The sequence below is a fragment of the Tinamus guttatus genome, unplaced genomic scaffold, assembly GCF_059628265.1.
Source record: "Tinamus guttatus ecotype Peru unplaced genomic scaffold, ASM5962826v1 Tinamus_guttatus_pri_ptg000297l, whole genome shotgun sequence".
In the NCBI taxonomy this organism is placed as follows: domain Eukaryota; kingdom Metazoa; phylum Chordata; class Aves; order Tinamiformes; family Tinamidae; genus Tinamus; species Tinamus guttatus.
This window is the reverse complement of record NW_028288831.1, coordinates 4256054-4273076: the sequence shown is the minus strand read 5'-3', so window position 1 is coordinate 4273076 and position 17023 is coordinate 4256054. Positions and strand designations below refer to the sequence as shown.

General features: G+C 58.1%; 3 protein-coding genes across 3 annotated transcripts; all 3 read left to right on the top strand.

Moving 5' to 3' along the window:
- Positions 1–2515: 2515 nt before the first annotated feature.
- Positions 2516–5272, top strand: LOC104573518 (lipocalin-like). Its single transcript, XM_010220722.2, has 7 exons — positions 2516–2670; positions 3253–3392; positions 3655–3731; positions 3919–4032; positions 4370–4471; positions 4790–4815; positions 5204–5272. The coding sequence occupies exons 1-6, from the start codon at positions 2572–2574 to the stop codon at positions 4813–4815; spliced, it is 558 nt and encodes a 185-aa protein (XP_010219024.2). The 5' UTR covers positions 2516–2571; the 3' UTR covers positions 5204–5272.
- Positions 5273–6421: 1149 nt separating this feature from the next.
- Positions 6422–12357, top strand: LOC104573519 (lipocalin-15-like). The gene is made up of 7 exons (XM_088528052.1): positions 6422–6517; positions 6984–7123; positions 10234–10304; positions 10696–10809; positions 11466–11567; positions 11689–11710; positions 12302–12357. The coding sequence occupies exons 1-7, from the start codon at positions 6422–6424 to the stop codon at positions 12306–12308; spliced, it is 552 nt and encodes a 183-aa protein (XP_088384178.1). The 3' UTR covers positions 12309–12357.
- Positions 12358–13840: 1483 nt separating this feature from the next.
- LCNL1 (lipocalin like 1) lies at positions 13841–17023 on the top strand. The gene is made up of 6 exons (XM_010220741.2): positions 13841–13983; positions 14277–14416; positions 15171–15241; positions 15790–15900; positions 16549–16650; positions 16919–17023. The coding sequence occupies exons 1-6, from the start codon at positions 13888–13890 to the stop codon at positions 16942–16944; spliced, it is 546 nt and encodes a 181-aa protein (XP_010219043.2). The 5' UTR covers positions 13841–13887; the 3' UTR covers positions 16945–17023.

Sequence of the window (17023 nt, the reverse complement as noted above, 5' to 3'; positions counted from 1 at the left end):
ACGTATGATATGATGAGGACTTCCCAATCCCTGTCCTGCACGAGAGAGCCCAGCTAAGGGCAAAGCAGCGGAAGCCCCTTGTTTGTAGGGAGCATCCAGTTCCCTGCAGGGCCCACAGCAGGATTGGACCTAGCGGCAGCCAGGATTAGGGGCTCCATTGGGTCCATCTCTTCGCAAGACCCCTTTCTCCACCGACCCGACCCGACCCGCGCCCAGCCTGGCGGAGGGCTGCCACACTGCAGGTCCACCATGCGGCCCGGAGCCAGCACCAAGGAGCGGCACCAGCGTCGTGGCGAGGGCCGGGAGCCGCGCGGGCCACGGGGCTGGTCACATCCAGGCCCCTCTGCGAGAGGCCCGTTGAGCACCCGGCCGCCCCGCAGCCCCCGCCGAGGGAAGCAGCCCTCTGCCTCCGGCGTGGGCGTTTTGCAATCCTAGCGGAAACCATTAACACATGTTGTTTATCAGCAGAGTTATGTAAGCGCTGGCCACGTGACGCCGCGGCCGCCAGCCCCCAGTGACACCAGCCATTGTCCCTGCTGCCCGCGCGCTAGGCGCCCGTGTCCGCCCGGCCCCCGTGCCCCTGGCCACAGCCTCCCGGGCCAACCTGCAGCTCCCCACGTCGGTGTCCCGCACTCCCCGCTGCGGTGGCTGCTTTGGAAGGGGATGGGCACATCTGCACGGGGGGCGGACAGGGCCTTTTGGGTCTTCGGAGATGGGCGGCGAGTGTGAAGCCCCCTGTGACTCTCCGGACCCCATGACTCGGCCTGCCCCAGCAGCGGCTCAGCCTGTCCCGCACTGCACATGTCCCCCCGTTCCTGCACTGGCCCCAGGCCGGTGCCACCTGTGTGATCGAGCACCGTGGGGCGCCCCGAAGCACCCACCCTGCCACCACAACAGGGGACACGGGGGCAGAGGGCTGGCCCTGCCCAACACAGCGCTCTGGGGATGCGCAGGGATCCCGGCCGCCGGCGCCCGCCCAGGAGAGAACTTTCCCCTCAGCGGCACCCAGTGCGGTGCCATCCCAGCTGCCACCCGGCGCCCCAGGGTGTCCCGTGGGGCCGCGCACCAGGCTGGGCTCTCGCGACACCCCGGCCTGCCCCGCTCGACTCTTGTTTTGTTTTCACAGAGCTGGGGCCCGCGCGGCCCCGGGCGCCTTTTGTGCCGCTGGGGAAGGAGCAGCCCAGCTGGATGCGGGGAAGGGAATGTGCTGGGGCCGGGTGGGCTGCCGAGAGGGAATTAAAAAAAAAAAAAAAACAGCTGCTGTAAAAACAGGCTCCTTATGTAAAGGGTCTTGGCAGGGCCGCGCGGCCGGGGAGCTGCCGGCGGGCGGCCAGAGCCCTGCGCGGGCGGCGGGGATGTCCGAGCTGGGCCGGTGCCGCTGCCGCAAACGGCGCCAGGCCGGGGAGCCTGGCCCGGCACCGCGCAGGGCGCAGGGAGGCCGCGGGGCTGCCCCCGGTGCCAGGTGCCCCGCGCCTGCCTCTCCTCCAGGCACTCGGTCGCCCTGCCTGGCTCACCAGCCCTCCGCACCAGGGCAGCGGGGCCAGACCCTCCCCAGCACGGGCACAGGGTGCAGCAGGACGTCTCGGACACACGGCCGGGGGCACCAGAGCCCCTCAGGGCCCAAGCGAGGGGCCTGGCCCCACAGCCAGGTCCTCAGGTGTGACCTGCGCCATCCAGCCTGGCTTTGGGGGTGTCGCAGGACCACACGGCCCCACACGCCAGGAAGCACCGTGATGAGACCTCCTGCCAGCAAGGTACAACAGGGATCAGGGCTGTAAAACCACACTGGGCCCTGGAATTGTGGCACCCCAGAGGAACGGGGAATGGGGACATTCCACGAGGAATGTCCGTGGCTGAGCTTTTCTCTTTTTATGAAACCTCTGGAGACCCATGGGACCTGGGACAAGTCCAGCCTTCTATTCCTGGGCAGGGCCAGCCAAGGTGCTCCTTTGGGCAAGGCAGAGACTCGGGTCAGGTTGAAGGCAAAGACCCCGTCCGCGTGCCCAAAGGTGGCTGTGGGATCCGCATGCAGCCAGTGTCCCCTCTGCATTGCCTTGGCCCTGCTCTGAACCCAAGTTCAGCAAGGATCAGGGCAGTCAGCCAGCCCTGGCCCTAGGTCCTGGCCACGCCGGGTGGCCCTGGCCCCCTTCCCATGTTAGTGGCCAGTCCTGGCTCTCCCTGCACCGGTCCCAAGCTCTCCACTGCAACAGGGGGAAGGGAGCTGGGGGCAGGGACAGCTGCTAAACTGGCTCCAAATTGTGTTTTTACAGCAGGGAGCTTTGGCACCCGGAGGCAAACATCAAAAATCAACAGGAGAGGAAAAATCTGCTGCTTCCCAGGCTGCACTCGGGATTCGGTACTCACCCCTGCTCCCACTTGCATAACAGCGCGGGGGGGGACGGGGCTGGCCTGCCCCCAGCGCTCGCCCCCCGGGGCCATCACACGGCCTGCTCATAAATAGAGAGCTCTCCCGAAGCGCCGCATTGCCTGGACTCAGCTCCGCGTTGCCTGGACTCAGCTCCGCGTTGCCTGGACTCGGCTCGGCGCAGGGAAGGACAGGGCGCTGCAGACATGCAGGCCACGCTGCTCAGCATCCTGGGGCTGGCCCTGCTCGGGGCGCTGCACGCGCAGGGGGACGCTCCCGTGCAAGCCGACTTCCAGGAGGAGCAGGTGAGAGCGGCCGGGCCAGTGCAGGGATGGCTTGGGGCCGCGCGGGACATGCGGTGGGGATGGACTCCCCGCAGCCGTGTGGAGGGGGTGTTACGGATGGAAACTGGGATCAGGCTGTCCCAGGGTCTGGAAGGAGGACAGCAACCAATACACCCTTAGCTCCCCATCCCTTAGCTGCTCTGGGGTCCTGGGATTCACTTTGGTGGATGTTTCTATAGATGCATGGAGAAAAGCAAGCATGGCTTGACAGATCTGTCCACCCCCGAACAGAGGTCTCAAGAACACACAGCTGCTGTGCCAGGGGTTCCCATGCACCCTTCTGCTCTCCCCAGCACCCCTAGGCAGGCGCTGCCCACGCCGGCTCTTGGTGACCCTGCTCTCCCCGTGTTGGCATTGGGAGGCAGCTGCCGGCAGCAGCGAGCCGGGTCCCAGCCCCTCATCCTGCACCCGCGGGGTGCAGAGCAGCCTGCTCTGCCGGGGAGCTGGGGGATGCAGCTGCCTCGGGAAGGTGCCAGGGCTGCAGGCAGCTCCTGCAAGGCCGGCACCGCCGCCAGCCGGCAGCTGAGACGAGGGTGCGTGCAGTTCACAGGGAAGTGGTACAGCATCGGCCTGGCCTCCAACTCCAACTGGTTCAAGGACAAGAAGCACCTGATGAAGATGTGCACCACGGTCGTCTCGGCCACTGCTGACGGCAACCTGGAAGTCACTTCCACCTACCCCAAGTGCGGACAGGCAACGTGATGGGTGAACTGCTGTCACCAGGGGGGATGGGGGATGCCCCAGACCACTAGGCCTTCCTGGTGGGTGGTAGGTGCCCTTGGGATGGCGGGATCTGGTCCTGCCAGGTACCAGGTGCTCTGCCTTCCCCAGGTCCTCGCAGGTCCCACAGCCTGTTGTTGGGTGCTGGTGAGGGCTGGCAGTGCTGGTGTTCCTCCCATGGCCACATAGGAAGCTCCCTCAACCACCTCACGCTTTGCTTCCCAGGGCTGATCGATGTGAGACGAAGAACAGCCTTTACATCAAGACAGAGCAGCCAGGACGGTTCAGCTACACCAGCCCCCGTGAGTGTCTCGTCAAGGTCCCAGCACATCCTTTTGCAGACACCTCCCTGTGTCTCAGCCATGGACACTGCTGATAGCGCTGACAGTGCCTGGCGCTACCTGCCTGCTCCTGCCCTTGCTGGGGCACGCGGGTGGGCAGCAGTGCTTGGGGTACCGGGCTGACACGTGCCCGCTCTGTCTGCTGCAGGCTGGGGCAGCAAGCACGACATCCGCATCGTGGAGACCAACTACAACGAGTACGCCCTGGTGGCTACGCAGATCTCCAAGAACAGCGGCACCTCCACCATGGTGCTGCTCTACAGTACGTTCGCTCCAGCGCTGGGACCCCAACTCTGCTCCCCCATGAGTGGGCACTCCCGAGATTTCCTTGTCTGGGAAATCTTTCCCATGGGAGAAGGGTGGAAGGATCTCCCAGGGTCAACAGCTGGGCTGTGGGTGCAGCTAGGACAGGAGGTCCTGTCCAACATCCAGAATGACTGGTGAAACCTCTGTCACCTTGAGTGACGTGTGGCATAGCTGGGTCTGGACCACTTTCCTGGAGGGAATTAGTCTTGCCAAGCTCTTGCAGGGCTTACTCTGCCCCTGAGCCATACAACCCAGTGCTGCTTCTTGTTCTAACCCGGCTCTCATGGCTGCAGGCAGGACTAAGGAGCTCAGTCCCGAGCGCCTGGAGAGGTTCACCCAGTTCTCCAAGGAACAAGGACTGGCAGATGAAGAGATCCTCATCCTGCCCAAAACAGGTGAGAGCAGCTGGGAGGAGAGGCCGGGGAGGTCAGATGGGATGGCAGGGAGCTGGAACCTACTGAGCCTGACACCCCCATCCATGTGGGTCCTCCTGCGCCAGGGCCAGAAGGGATGGGAAAGGGTGGGAAGGGGTGGGATGGGAAGGGATGGATGTCTGGTTTGCTCCTGGCAGAGACATGGCCCTGCGGTCCCAGCCTCCAAAGGATGCATGGGTGGGAAGAGCCACCTCGGGTGGTCCTGTGAGGAGGGTTTGGAGGGCCGTGGTCTCGCTGAGCCTGAGGATCAGCTCACCTCTGGTTTTGTTCCTTCTGCAGATAAATGCATGACCGATGCTGCCTAGGTGAGTCCTGGTTTTGGAGGGACTCAGACCAGCCCCATGTGGGAAGTTATCAGGGCGGTGCTCAGACCTTCTTCATGCCCCAGAGCCCCCCAGCACCTGCTCTGGCCTCTTCAAGCTGCTCAGCACTATCCGCTCCTCTCCCAGGGAATCCTCTTCCCCTCAGTAGGGAGAACTTGCCAGTGTTGCCCGCCATGGGTTGATGTGGGGACATGTGGGGTCCCCACTTTATCCCCTTGCCACCAAGCGGGAGAGTCATCCCCACAGGACTGCATCACCTTGGGCTGTGGGCTGGCTGGTGCCCACCCGTTTGGCCCAGGACTCAGGGGGCAGCATTGCCCCATGCTGCTCCTGCCCCAGCTCAGCAGTGTTTGCCTCCGCTCTCTTCCAGGTGCACCTGGGAGCTGCTGCCAGGCTGGAGTCCGGCTTGTGCCACGAGCGGAGCAGCCACCCCACCCCGTCATGCCACGGCATCACCCTTCACTTTCTGCCTTCGCATCCCCACGTCTGTACCCCCTCCTGCCAAAGCCCCATATAAAACACTAGTCCTGTGCTCTTGTCTGCTGGCTCGTCAAGGCGCGTGGGCAGGAGGGGGAGCCCCGGTGGGGCCACCCATCGTCCCCACTCACTTCCCCAAGTAAGAGGAGCAGGGGGGGCATCTGCAGCTCCCCACGGTGGGCTGTCCCGGTGCCCTCCAGCCAGTCCCTGCGTGGGCAGGAGCCAGCGCAGCTGGTGCCGACGCAGGGCTGGGGCTGCCTCCGGAGGGCAGGTCTGATCCGAGCACTGGATTAGCAGGATGGGACCCCCTGCACCTTCGCTGCCTGGCAAAGCCATAAAACCTGCTCCACGGCCAGGAAGGGCTTCCTGAGAGTCAGGACATGCTGGGGTTGGGAGCATCTCCTGCCACGGGCTCCCTGCATCGCCCTTGGCAATCCCAGCATCCCTGCCTCGGTTTCCGCTGTGGATAGTTGGCTATCTGACGTGGAGATAGGGCAGGAGCTGACTGATTGCTGGATGTCTGGGAGCTGCTGGAGAGGATAGACATGAACCAGAGTGAAGGCCCTAAGGGGCTGATGTGACTCAGCCCCGGCCACCCAACCAGTGTCTGTGCCACAAACCCAGAGATGCTTTCTGGGAACAGGGCCTGCATCCGCTGCCAGGAGGCCACCCCATCCTGGTGGCCAGTCCCTGGGTGAAAGCCCTGGCCTGACCAATCCCTGCCTTGATGCAGGGTCTGTCCCTGCACAGCCAGAGCCCCGGGAGACCAGGGCAACCCCAGCTGGGAGGGGAGCTGCGAGGACCCCCACACATGGCACCCTCTGAGCCCACCTCACCCCATTCCTTGGTCACCCCACTGGACACAGGGCATGCCTTGTCACCAGCGTGCTCCTCGTTAGGGCTCAGACAAGGCTGCATTCATTCGGGACAGAGCAATTAGACCTGGAAGGGGCCAACGATGTTACCTAACACTTGCACAAATTATCCCTGCTCTTGTGTAACCTGTTGCATAAAGCAGGCTGTGGCGGGGGAGCTGCTGCTGCAGGAGGGTATAAAGGTGGGTATGGGAGAGGCAGGTCCGCCCAAGACACATTCAGCTTCCAGAGAGAGGATGAAGGCTGCGCAGTCAAGCCTGGCGTTGGCCCTGCTCTGCTTGCTGCGGGTGCAGGCTGAGGTCCCTGTGCAGCCGGGCTTTGACCCCGAGAAGGTAACTGCAAAGGAGGCCACCCCAGGACAGTGTGGGTCCCATCCCCTGCTGTGTCCCTGGGCACGCGTGGCACCCCCAGACCTGCAGGTCCCCCCATCCAGGGTCTGAATCTGTGCCAGCTTTTCTGCCATGAGGTAGTGGAAAAAGATGGCCTTGGCCACCACAGGCCCATCTGCCATGGGCAGACCTATGTGTGTGCCACAGGGTCACCCACACACTTGGGGCTGCAAGATCCTGGCTGCCTTTCCCCAGCAAACATGGGCTGGGTGATGTGCCCGCCCCTCCTGGCATGGGGCAGGACAAAGTGGTCACAGAGCTGGTCCTCTAGAAGGGTGGCAGGTCACCACAGCGGCTGGCAGATTCCCCAGAGCTGCGGGACAGGTCCCTGTGGTGGGTGGCAGGCCCCCACAGCAGGTGGCACATCCCCATGGCTTTCTTGAACTCCACTGGTGATGGCCGGTCACAGTTTGCAGGGACATGGCACATCATGGCTGCTGCTTCCAACTGCCCTGGGTTCCTGAGCATTAAGGATAACATGAAGGTGTCCACCAGCAAGTTCAGCTTCTCGCCGGACGGCAACATGGCTGTGAAGGCTCTTTTCCCCATGTAAGTGCCTGGATGCAGTGGGCATCTCTGCTGTGGTTGCTGCAGCGTCCTGGTCTGGGTACTCTCCTCCTGACAGGGGTGGTTGGGAGAGGAGCAAGTTGCAGCTGCCCCAGCTAGAAAGAGAGGCACATTGGGAACCCAATTCAAATGCCTCTATGTAAACGCATGCAGCATGGAGAATAAACCAGGGGAACTGGAGAGGTGTGTGCGAATGCAGGGCCATGATCCCACTGCAGTTACTGAGACATGGTGGGACAGCTCTCATGAGTGAAACGTGGCCATGGATGGCTTCAGGCTTTTCAGGAAGGACAGGCCAGGTAGGCAAGGTGGTGGAGTTGCTCTTTGTGTGAGAGAGCAATGGGACCGTATGGAGCTGTAGGGGAGACCGAAGTGTGAGCTGAGAGCCTGTGGGTAGGGATTAAAGGGCAGCCAACAGGGGCAGCACTGTCGGGGGAGTTTACTACAGGCCTCCTGACCAGGGAGAGGAAGTGGATGAGGCCTTCTACAGGCAGCTGGAAGAAGCCTCATGATCCCAGGCCTGGTCCTTATGGGGACTTCAATCACCCTCCTGTCTGCTGGGATAATTGCGCAGCTGGGAGCAGACAGCCCGGGAGGTTCCTGCAGAACATTGCAGATAACTTCTTGATGCAGGTGGTTGACGAGCCAACAAGGGGAGGGGCACTGCTAGACCTGATGCTAGCAAACAGATGGTCTGGTTGGAAATGTGAAGGCTGGGGACAGTCTTGGCTGCAGTGACCATGAGATGTTGGAATTCACAATCCTGTGAGGAGGAAGTTGGACAAGAAGTAGCATTGCAACCCTAGAGTTCAAGAGAGATAACTTTGACCTTTTCAGGGAGCTCCATGGAGGAATCCCCTGGGCAAGGGTCCTAGAAGGAAAGGGGGTCCAGGAGAGTTGGCTACTGTTCAAGCACCACTTTCTCAAAGCTCAGGATTGGTGCATTCCTATAAGAAAGACGTCGAGCAAGGTGGGCAGGAGACCTGTGTGGATGGGCAAGGAGCTGGTGGGTAAACTTAATGAGAAAAAGAGCATGTACCTAATGTGGAAGAAAGGCCAGGCCACATGGGAAGAATATAGCAACATTGTCAGAGAATGCAGGGATGCAACAAGGAAGGGCAAGGCCCATTTGGAATTAGAGTCAACGAGAGATATCAGGGACAGCAGGAAGGGCTTCTATAAATACATCAGCAGCAAGAGGAAGACTTGGGAAAACGTTAGTCTGCTGCTGAATGGGGAGGGTGCCTTGGCGGAGGATGCAGAGAAGGCAGTTACTAAATGCCTTCTTTGCTTCTGTCTTTACTGCTAAGGCTAGTCCTCATGAACTACTGAGCCCAGAGACAAGAGAGATAATCAGGAGAGAGGAAGACTTCCAGCTGGTTGAGGAGGATTGGGTTAGGGATTACTTAGGCAGACTGGACTAGATCTACGGGCCCAGATGGGATGCACCCAAGAGTGTGAAAGGAACTGGCAGGGGTTATTGCTCAGCCGCTCTCCATCATCTTCGAGAGACGGCGGGCGGGGGAGATGCCTGAGGACTGGAATAAACCAACGCCACTCCAGACTTCAGAAAGGGCAAGAGGGAGGAGCCGGGAAACTACAGGCCGGTCAGCCTCACCTCCGCCCCTGGAAAGGTGATGCAGCAGCTCATCCTAGAGACCATTTCTAGGCATGTCAGGGAAAAGAAGGTGATCAGGAGTAGTCAGCATGAATTCACCAAGGGGAAGCCATGTCTGACGAACCTGATAGCCTTCTACGATGAGGTGACTGGCTGGATGGACGATGGGAGAGCCATGGACGTTGTCTACCTTGACTTCAGCAAAGCTTTCGACACAGTCTCCTATAACATCCTCATAGGGAAGCTCAGGAAGTGTGGACTGATGAGTGGACAGTGAGCTGGATTGAGAACTGGCTGCATGGCAGAACCCAGAGGGTGCTGATAAATGGGGCTGAGTCTAGTTGGAGGCCTGTGGCCAGTGGTATCCCACAAGGGCCAGTACTGGGCCTGGTGCTGCTCAACTTCTTCATCAGTGATTTGGATGAGGGCACAGAGGGCACCCTCAGCAAGTTTGCAGATGACGCCAAACTGGGAGGAGTGGCCGACACTCCAGAGAGTGGCCGTTCAGAGAGACCTGGATAGGATGGAGAGTTGGACAGAGATGAACCTCATGAGGTTCAACAAGGACAACCGCAGGGTCCTGCACCTGGTCCCAGGCACCAGTACAGATTAGGGGTTGACCTGCTGGAAAGCAAGTCTGAGGAGAGGGATGTGGGAGTCCTGGTTGACAACAAGTTAACAATGGGGCAGCAATGTGTCCTCATGGCCAAGAAGGCCAATGGGATCCAGGCTGCATCAGGGGGAGTGTTGCCAGCAGGGCGAGGGAGGTGATCCTGATCCTGTCCCTCTCCTCAGCTCTGGGAAGGCATCTGGAGTACTGGGTGCAGTTCTGGGCTCCCCAGGACAAGAGGGACGTGGAGCTTCTAAGGAGGGTCCAGTGTAGAGCGACAAAGATGATTAAGGGGCTGGAGCATCTATGGTATGAGGAAAGACTAAGTGAGCTGGGCCTGTTTATCCTGGAGAAGAGAAGAATGAGAGATCTGATCAACATGTACGAGTATCTGAGGGGAGACTGTAGGGAGGATGGGGCCAGGTTCTTTTCGGTGGTGACCAGTGACAGGACAAGGGGTAATGGGTACAAGCTGAAACACAGTAAGTTGCATCTCCATGTGAGGAAGAACTTCTTTCCTGTGAGGATGACATAGCCACGGAACAGGCTGCCCAGAGAGGTTCTAAAGTCTCATTTTCTGGAGATCTTCCAAACCCGCCTGGATGCCGCCCTGTGCCCCGTGCTCTGAGTGTTCTTGCTTGAGTGGGGGGGTTGGACCAGATGATCTCTAGGAGGTCCCTTCCAACCTCAACCATTCTGTGATTCTGTGAAGTCCCTTCACATCCTAAAGGGTGAGGTGTCCTGTGTCCCCACAGGCCAGGCTCACCCCTCCACGGGGTGAAGAGACAAAGTGGCCCGCTGAAGAGGACACTACCCTCAGCACAGCTTGGAGCTGCATCTGCTGTTCTACTTCTTCCTTTTTAGGGCAGACGAATGCAAAAAGGTTGAGATGCATTTCCAGCAGAAGGGGCAGGTCGGGCACTACAGCACCACAGGTACATGGGGGCAGGGGGTCTGCTGGTACGGACTCTGCTCTTGGCTTCCAGCTGGCTGCCCCTGGGGCACTCCAAGAAGGGAGAACAAGGAGCCCAAGCCCTCTTCCTGCTCACAGAGAGCAGGCAGGAGCTGGGCCGGGCCTCTCTGCCTCCATCTCTTGGCAAGAGGCCGCACTGCAAGTGGGCACCTGGGCGAGACAACACAGCACAGAGAGCTGCTGGCTCAGAGGTGGCATCCCCCTCTCTGCACAGTGAAGGGACCAGTTTGGGGCCTGGTCCTCAAGCCATGAGTCCTGTCCAGCTTTGGTGCAGTCAGCACAGTAACTGGGAGCTGCGGGAGCGTGGGATTGTGCCACGTTGCCCAGCTGCGCATCCTCTGGGATCTTCTTAGGAGAAGAAGGGGAGCAGGACCTGTACGTGGTAGAGACGGACTACGAACACTACGCCATCGTGAGCAGTATCAGGGAGAGCGGCAAGAAGCCCAGCACTACGCTGCAGCTCTACAGTGAGTTTGGCCTCTCCCGGGCCAAGGAGTGACTTGGCTACTGGTGGGTGGGTCCCCATTGCCGTTCATTGCTGCCACATGAGCACTGAACCTGCTCGCACCAAAGCCCCTGCAGGAAATTGATTTGGCTGGAATGAAACTTTGCACCAAAAACAGCCCCATATTATCTCAATTTGAATTAAATCCCCTTCTACAGTATTTCAGCCTGGTTTCAGACTTCCAAAATTTGTCCTGAGTTGCTGTGCTTGGAGCATCAGGCACCTCATCCCAGCCAAGGGTCCCGCGGCTGCCTCTTGCCCGCGGCTCCCAGGCCGCTGGGAGGTGCAGCCTGTGCTTGCTCGTCCTGCTGCCTCGTGCTACGAGCCCCGCAGGCAGCTCTCATGGGCGGGCGGGTGGGCAGCCCCAACCAAGCCTGTGGGTTGTCTATGCAGAGGGGTTTGTGTTCTGTTCCCATCAGCCCAAGGCAGCCATGGGATGCCTGGGACAACCTCCAGCATCCATCATATGGCTGCATTTCTCCATCGCTTTGTCAGCATGTGCTTTTTCTTCCCTTGGGTCTCATCCCTGCCCTCATGGGGGCCAGGCCCCAAGTGACCATCTTGCCCCCAGACCACCCCCCTCACCAGTTGTACTTTCCTTTGGGTTTCTGTCTGCAGTGAGGGGGCAGGACGTAAGCCCCCAGCTCCTGAAGAAGTTCAAAGAGCTCTGCCTCACCATGGGCCTTACTGACGACATGCTGGTGGTCATGCCAAAGTCAGGTGAGTGGCAGCATGGCAAACAGGGAGACGAGACAGCCCCTCTGTGTGGGACTGCTCTCCACGAGGCCTAGCTCTGCATGGGCACAGCACCAAGCCCCTGTTTGTTTTTCCTTTTTGACAGACGAGTGCCAGCAGGCTGCCAGGTGAGTGTGACCAGGAGAAACTGGGACTCCATCCCAGTACAGTCTGGACAGAGCAGTGACTCACAGGGACTCAGAGAGCAGTTCCTGCACACCTTGGTCAGAGAAGGGCCTTTCTCCAAGGAAAACAACAAGCTTCTAAGCGAAATGTTGAAAAATGTCCTGCTGTCTCATGGGAGATGCCCTAGGGACATGCTACAGTGGCCAGGGTAGACCAGATCCTGGGCCGGTGATAACCCCCTTTGCCTGCAGGTCCTCACAGGCGCTGTGCTCCTTGGGAAGAGCCCCAGCATGCTGCCTGGGAGCACGGTTGGGGCAAAACCTTTCCCATGAGATCCCATGTAATGACAGCTTTTCCCTAGCCAAGACCAGAGGGTTTGGTGAAACAAAGACAAGCTGCCAGTCCCCAAGAAAATCTGCCCCAGGAGGGACACAGATCTGGGCTCTGGTTGCAGGACAATGAGGCCCAGGATGAAGAAGTCCTGGGCTGCCTTAGGGAGCTTGGCCCCAGCACAGCCTGAGGATGGTCTCTAGCTTTCCCTAACACTCAGTAGTGCAGGTTCTAACCACTCATGTGGCTCTCCTGCCTTCCAGCAGCTGAAGGCAGATGGGAGCCCTCCAGACCATGTGGAAACTGCGCTCTGCTCCCCTCCTCCACGGTGCCCCTTTGCTTCCTGGCTGGGGTCTGCCGGCCCTGCTGCTCCCACCAAGAACACACTTCTCCCTCCTAAATAAATAGGTGCAGAAGCTTCCTCAGAGCTTGATGTTTTTGTTGGGAATTACAGGGGAGACTGCCAAGATCTTCCTGGACACAACCATTCTGCTCAGCACCACAGGGACTTTCTGGGAAGGGCACTGCTTGCAGAATCCAGGGTGGAGATGATGGGGGAGCAGATGCTGGGGAAGGTGCAGTGGGACATCTGCTGATGATGTGGGCAGAGAACAAATGGGCAACTAGGATGAACAGGGGATTCATGGAGCTCAGCTGGGTGGTAGGGTCAAGCAGGCAGCCTGCTCAGCCCTGCTTGCCCTGGCTCTGGCTCCTGGTGGGCAGCTTTTCCCCAGGATATCCATCCAGATCCCTGCTCCAGATCCCTGGATCCACCAGATCCCTGCCCCAAACAGCCTTGGGTCCATCTGGCTGGGACAGAAGAGACCCAGGTGTGAGCGCAGCTTCACTGTGGCTGCCCAGGAAAAATACACAGAGGGATTGGGACCCCCATACCTGCCCTCCTTGGCACCCACATCTACCTGCTGGCCAAGGTATGGCCATGCTACAATGAGTCCCAGGGCCCTTCCTCCATCCCCCTCTGCTCCCCTGCTGGGAGCTGCCAGTGTCCTGCCAGCCATGCAGAGCGGGGACAATCTCCTTGGTGTCCCACTAACCTTGCCCCCAGCAATGGTGGCCAAGGAGGGGGCATTCCTTGGTGCCTGGCCAGGAGCTGCAAGGAAGCAGTATGGACCGTGGTCCAGAACTGCATCTGAGCCAGGTCCTGGAAGGCAACACACCCTGGGATGAGGGTGACACTTCCAGTGACACAAAGCCCTTTCTCCGCCTGTGCTGCTCAGGGTCTGTCCCCCTTCAAAGAGCCTGAACACCAGCTGAGCTGGTAGGTGAGCCCACAAGGGCACAAGGAGATCAGGTCATGCCACCAAAGTGCTGGCACCAGGATTTGGGTCCGTGCAGGGGACACCACTCCAGCCACATGGATGTCACCCTGTGCTCCTTGGTGCTAAATGCCCTGAAGTGCCATGGCTCCTACATGTGCCCAGTCTGAGGAGGACCTCCTGCTTCCACCCGGCAGTTCTCCAGCAGCCAGCGGGAGGAACAAAATGTCCTGTTGTTCTTTCACAAGAGATTAAAAAGATGAAAAACTTCCTCTTAGCTCTGCAGCAGAAATTCCCCAAACCTCTTGCTCAAACCTCTTGCTCTTTGGGGCTTGGAGACATTTTCTTTTTTTTTCCAGAGTTGAGAAACTGCTTACCCAGGGTAAACAGGGGTAACGTCAGTCCTTCAAAACCACCACCTTACCCAAGCCAACAACAACATCATCATTGAAGCCGTTTCCACACTCAGCAGTGATGACGTGAGTGGGAGAGGAAAACACAGCTCTATAAAGCCAGCAGCCCCAGGACCGCTCACTACCCCGCTGGGTGAAGGTGGAAGAGGCTGTGGCAAGATGAGGACCATCTTACTGAGTCTGGGGCTGGCCCAACTCTGCTTGCTGTGCGTGGAGGCTCAGGACCAGAGGCCTGTGGAGATAGACAAGAGCAAGGTGACTTGTGGTGTCCTGGGGAAGAAAAGGTGGGAGGGTGACCTCAAGTCACCAGGATGGGATATGAGGAGGTATTTTGTTAGTGGGGCAACTGGGGCACTACAGCCAGCTCAGATCTTATCTGCTTCTGCCATCTGAGAATGAATAGATGCGCAGGTAGGTGCTGAATTTAGATGCCTAGACAAGTGCCACAGCCTGTGGGTCTCTGCAGTGAGGTGTCCAAACTGCTGAGCATCTCCAGAGAAGCAAGTCCTGCCTTGTCCTCCAGACTCACAGTCTGCTTCTGCCACCAGATTGCAGGGAAATGGCACATTGTTGCTCTGGCTTCGGATTCTGAAGGCTACCTTCGAAAGAAGGATGAGCTGAAGATGGCAATGGCCAACCTCTCACTGCTAGAGGATGGTACCCTAAAGGTCTCCTTCGCCATTCCCACGTAAGTACTGAACACTTTTCTCTACAAGCTTCACTGAACTGCATCCCCAGTCTTTCACCAGCGAGACTCCACTTGGCTCCCTCACCCAGGAGCCACAAAAGAACTAGATGGGGAGTGAGGCAGAGCTCCCAGATGTGTAGCAGCCATGGGTTTGAAGCAGGGGCTTGGGAGAGCAGTGCCATGGAGACCTCCCTTCCTAGTCCTGCTCTCAGTCTGCCCCGGGGGAGAGAGGTCCCTGCCATGAGAACCCACTAGAGCCCATGGTGGGATGCAGAAGGGCAGACAGGTTCATGCCAGCACACCTGCAGATGGAGTCCTACCATGGATGCTGAGATAGTGTGCTGCTCCCCTTGCCTCCCCAGGACGGAAGCAGCACTTTGATAAGCGAGCATCAGAGCTCTCAAGGCAGGACTGACTCCTTCCCTCCAAACTATATGAGCAAGGGAACATCCATGTGACTCTGCAGGAGTCTTGCATGCTGGTGCTCTGTTCTGGCAACCAAACCATGCATGACTCCAGAGATGGCATCTGTCCTCCTACCCACCCATACCATCTCCTGCTTTAGCAGCAAATTCCATTTTTGAGGAGGAAACTCCAGATTCAGCATCGTTATGGGAGAGGGAGGTGGATGACTTCACCCCAGCAGGTGCATGATGATGCTCCACCAGTGCCTGCATATGTCCTTGTTGAGATAAACTTGCTCCGAGCATGCCCATGGGGCTGAATGACAAGAGTGTCCTTCCTTGTTTTGCAGCTCTGAGGGATGTAAGAAAGCAGAGTTGATCTTTAAGAAAATAGGCATCCCGGGTGAATTCTACTACTCTGGTGAGTGTGGGGAAAAGGGAGGGGAAATCTTTGTGAGCTGGTTGCTGGCTGCACTGCCAGGGCGGAAATCCCTCTGGTGCAGCTGCCCTGCATTAGTTCCACGCCAGAAGCTGCTCTGGATTAAGATGGCTGTGTTCAGTCTGAGCTTAATCTCTGGGGCAAAGCAGGTTCATTTTGCAATAGGGATGTGGACAGATGGTCCCAAGAGATGAAGGAAGAGTAGTTTCAGAAGGCTTCCACCATTCACATCCCAGGTGTTAGGCTAAAACTGGCCAGGTTACTCCACTGTCTGCGGTGACCTCTCCAGACCCTTCCTGTGTTCATGGTCCCTGTTTGAGTCAGAACTCTGCTATGGTCTGTTCTCCAGACTCCTCAAGGCTTCAGAGGAGCCTTATCAAGATCAAAAGCCAGGAGTGGAGACAGTGAGCTGGGTGAATGTGGCCCTTGCCTTTCTGCAGGAAGATTCACATCCTAGGAGATCTTTTGCATACTGGGAGCTCTTGGGAGAATGAAACGAATTTTCTGCTTTCCTCCACATTCTTTTACAGAGACAGGCGAAAAAGCAGCGCAGGTGATGGAAACCGACTACAAGAGCTACGCAGTGATATATGTAAACAGAGTGAAGGACGGGAAGACCTTGCGTATGATGAGGCTCTACAGTACGTAGGCAGTGGTGATGTGACCAACAGCTTTAGCCATCAGAAGCAAAGGGCTCACAGGCCATGCGGTGCTTTACAATGTCACAAGGAGAAAGTCCCCCAGAGAGTGCTCAGAACCCGCAAGGGAGACCCTCCCCACACCCCACTCTTGCTGTGAATGGCCCTCCTGCCCTGCTGAGTGGGTGCACAGGAGAGAGGCTGTTGCTGCTGCAAATCCCATGTGCGGCAAGAGGAAAGGCCAGTGATGTGGGGATGATGGAGTAGCGGGGGCAGTCCCAAATCCCTTCTCTGTGACAGGAATGACTTGGGTAAGTTGCTTGGTAGAAGAGGGCTAAAAGATGAGGCCCTGCTGCAGGAACAAGGAGGGAATCCAAAAGATTGGAGATGGGAGCTAAAGACAGGAGTCACTGTGCTGGTTGTAGGTGCATTGGTGCCAGGGCCTCTTCTTCACCTCAGTCCTTGGAAGAGGTGATTCACATGCCCAGCCACAGTCACACTTTTGGGATATCCACTGCTCCCTCCCATCTTCTCCCAGCAATTGTCCAGCCTATCTGTGTCTCCTGTCCTAACCCACATGAGTTCTTCAGGTGCCCAGATAATTCCAGAAATGGGCCAAAGCCTGGTGCTAATTCAGGTCTTTGACTTCAGGCAGGACCAAGAAGGTGAGCCAAAAAATCGCTGAGCAGTTCAAGAGACTTGCCAAGAAACAAGGCTTCACCGACGAAATGATCACGATGCTGCCCAGACAAGGTGAGCACAGACCAGAAGCAGATTCGCATATGCCAGTGTGGCTTGTTAGATATGTGAACAGATTTTCCATTGGTCTATACATGGCACCACTTTGTGATTTGAACTGCCACAGAAGGCCCTGGTAATGAGACATGCTCTGGCTTGGGTATGTCATGACTTTAGTCCTGCTTGACTCCATTCCTGGGTTGTCTGCTTGCTATTATTTTGTGCTAAGTGGTACTAGCCAGACCCAGAGTCATGAACTCAGCCTTTCTCTTTATTTTCACAGAGGAATGCAGCGTCGAAGTACAATAGGTAAGTTGCTACAAAGTCCGAATTGAAATTTGCTCCTCTTGATGCCCAAGCAAAGGCCACCATGAACAACTTGGATCAC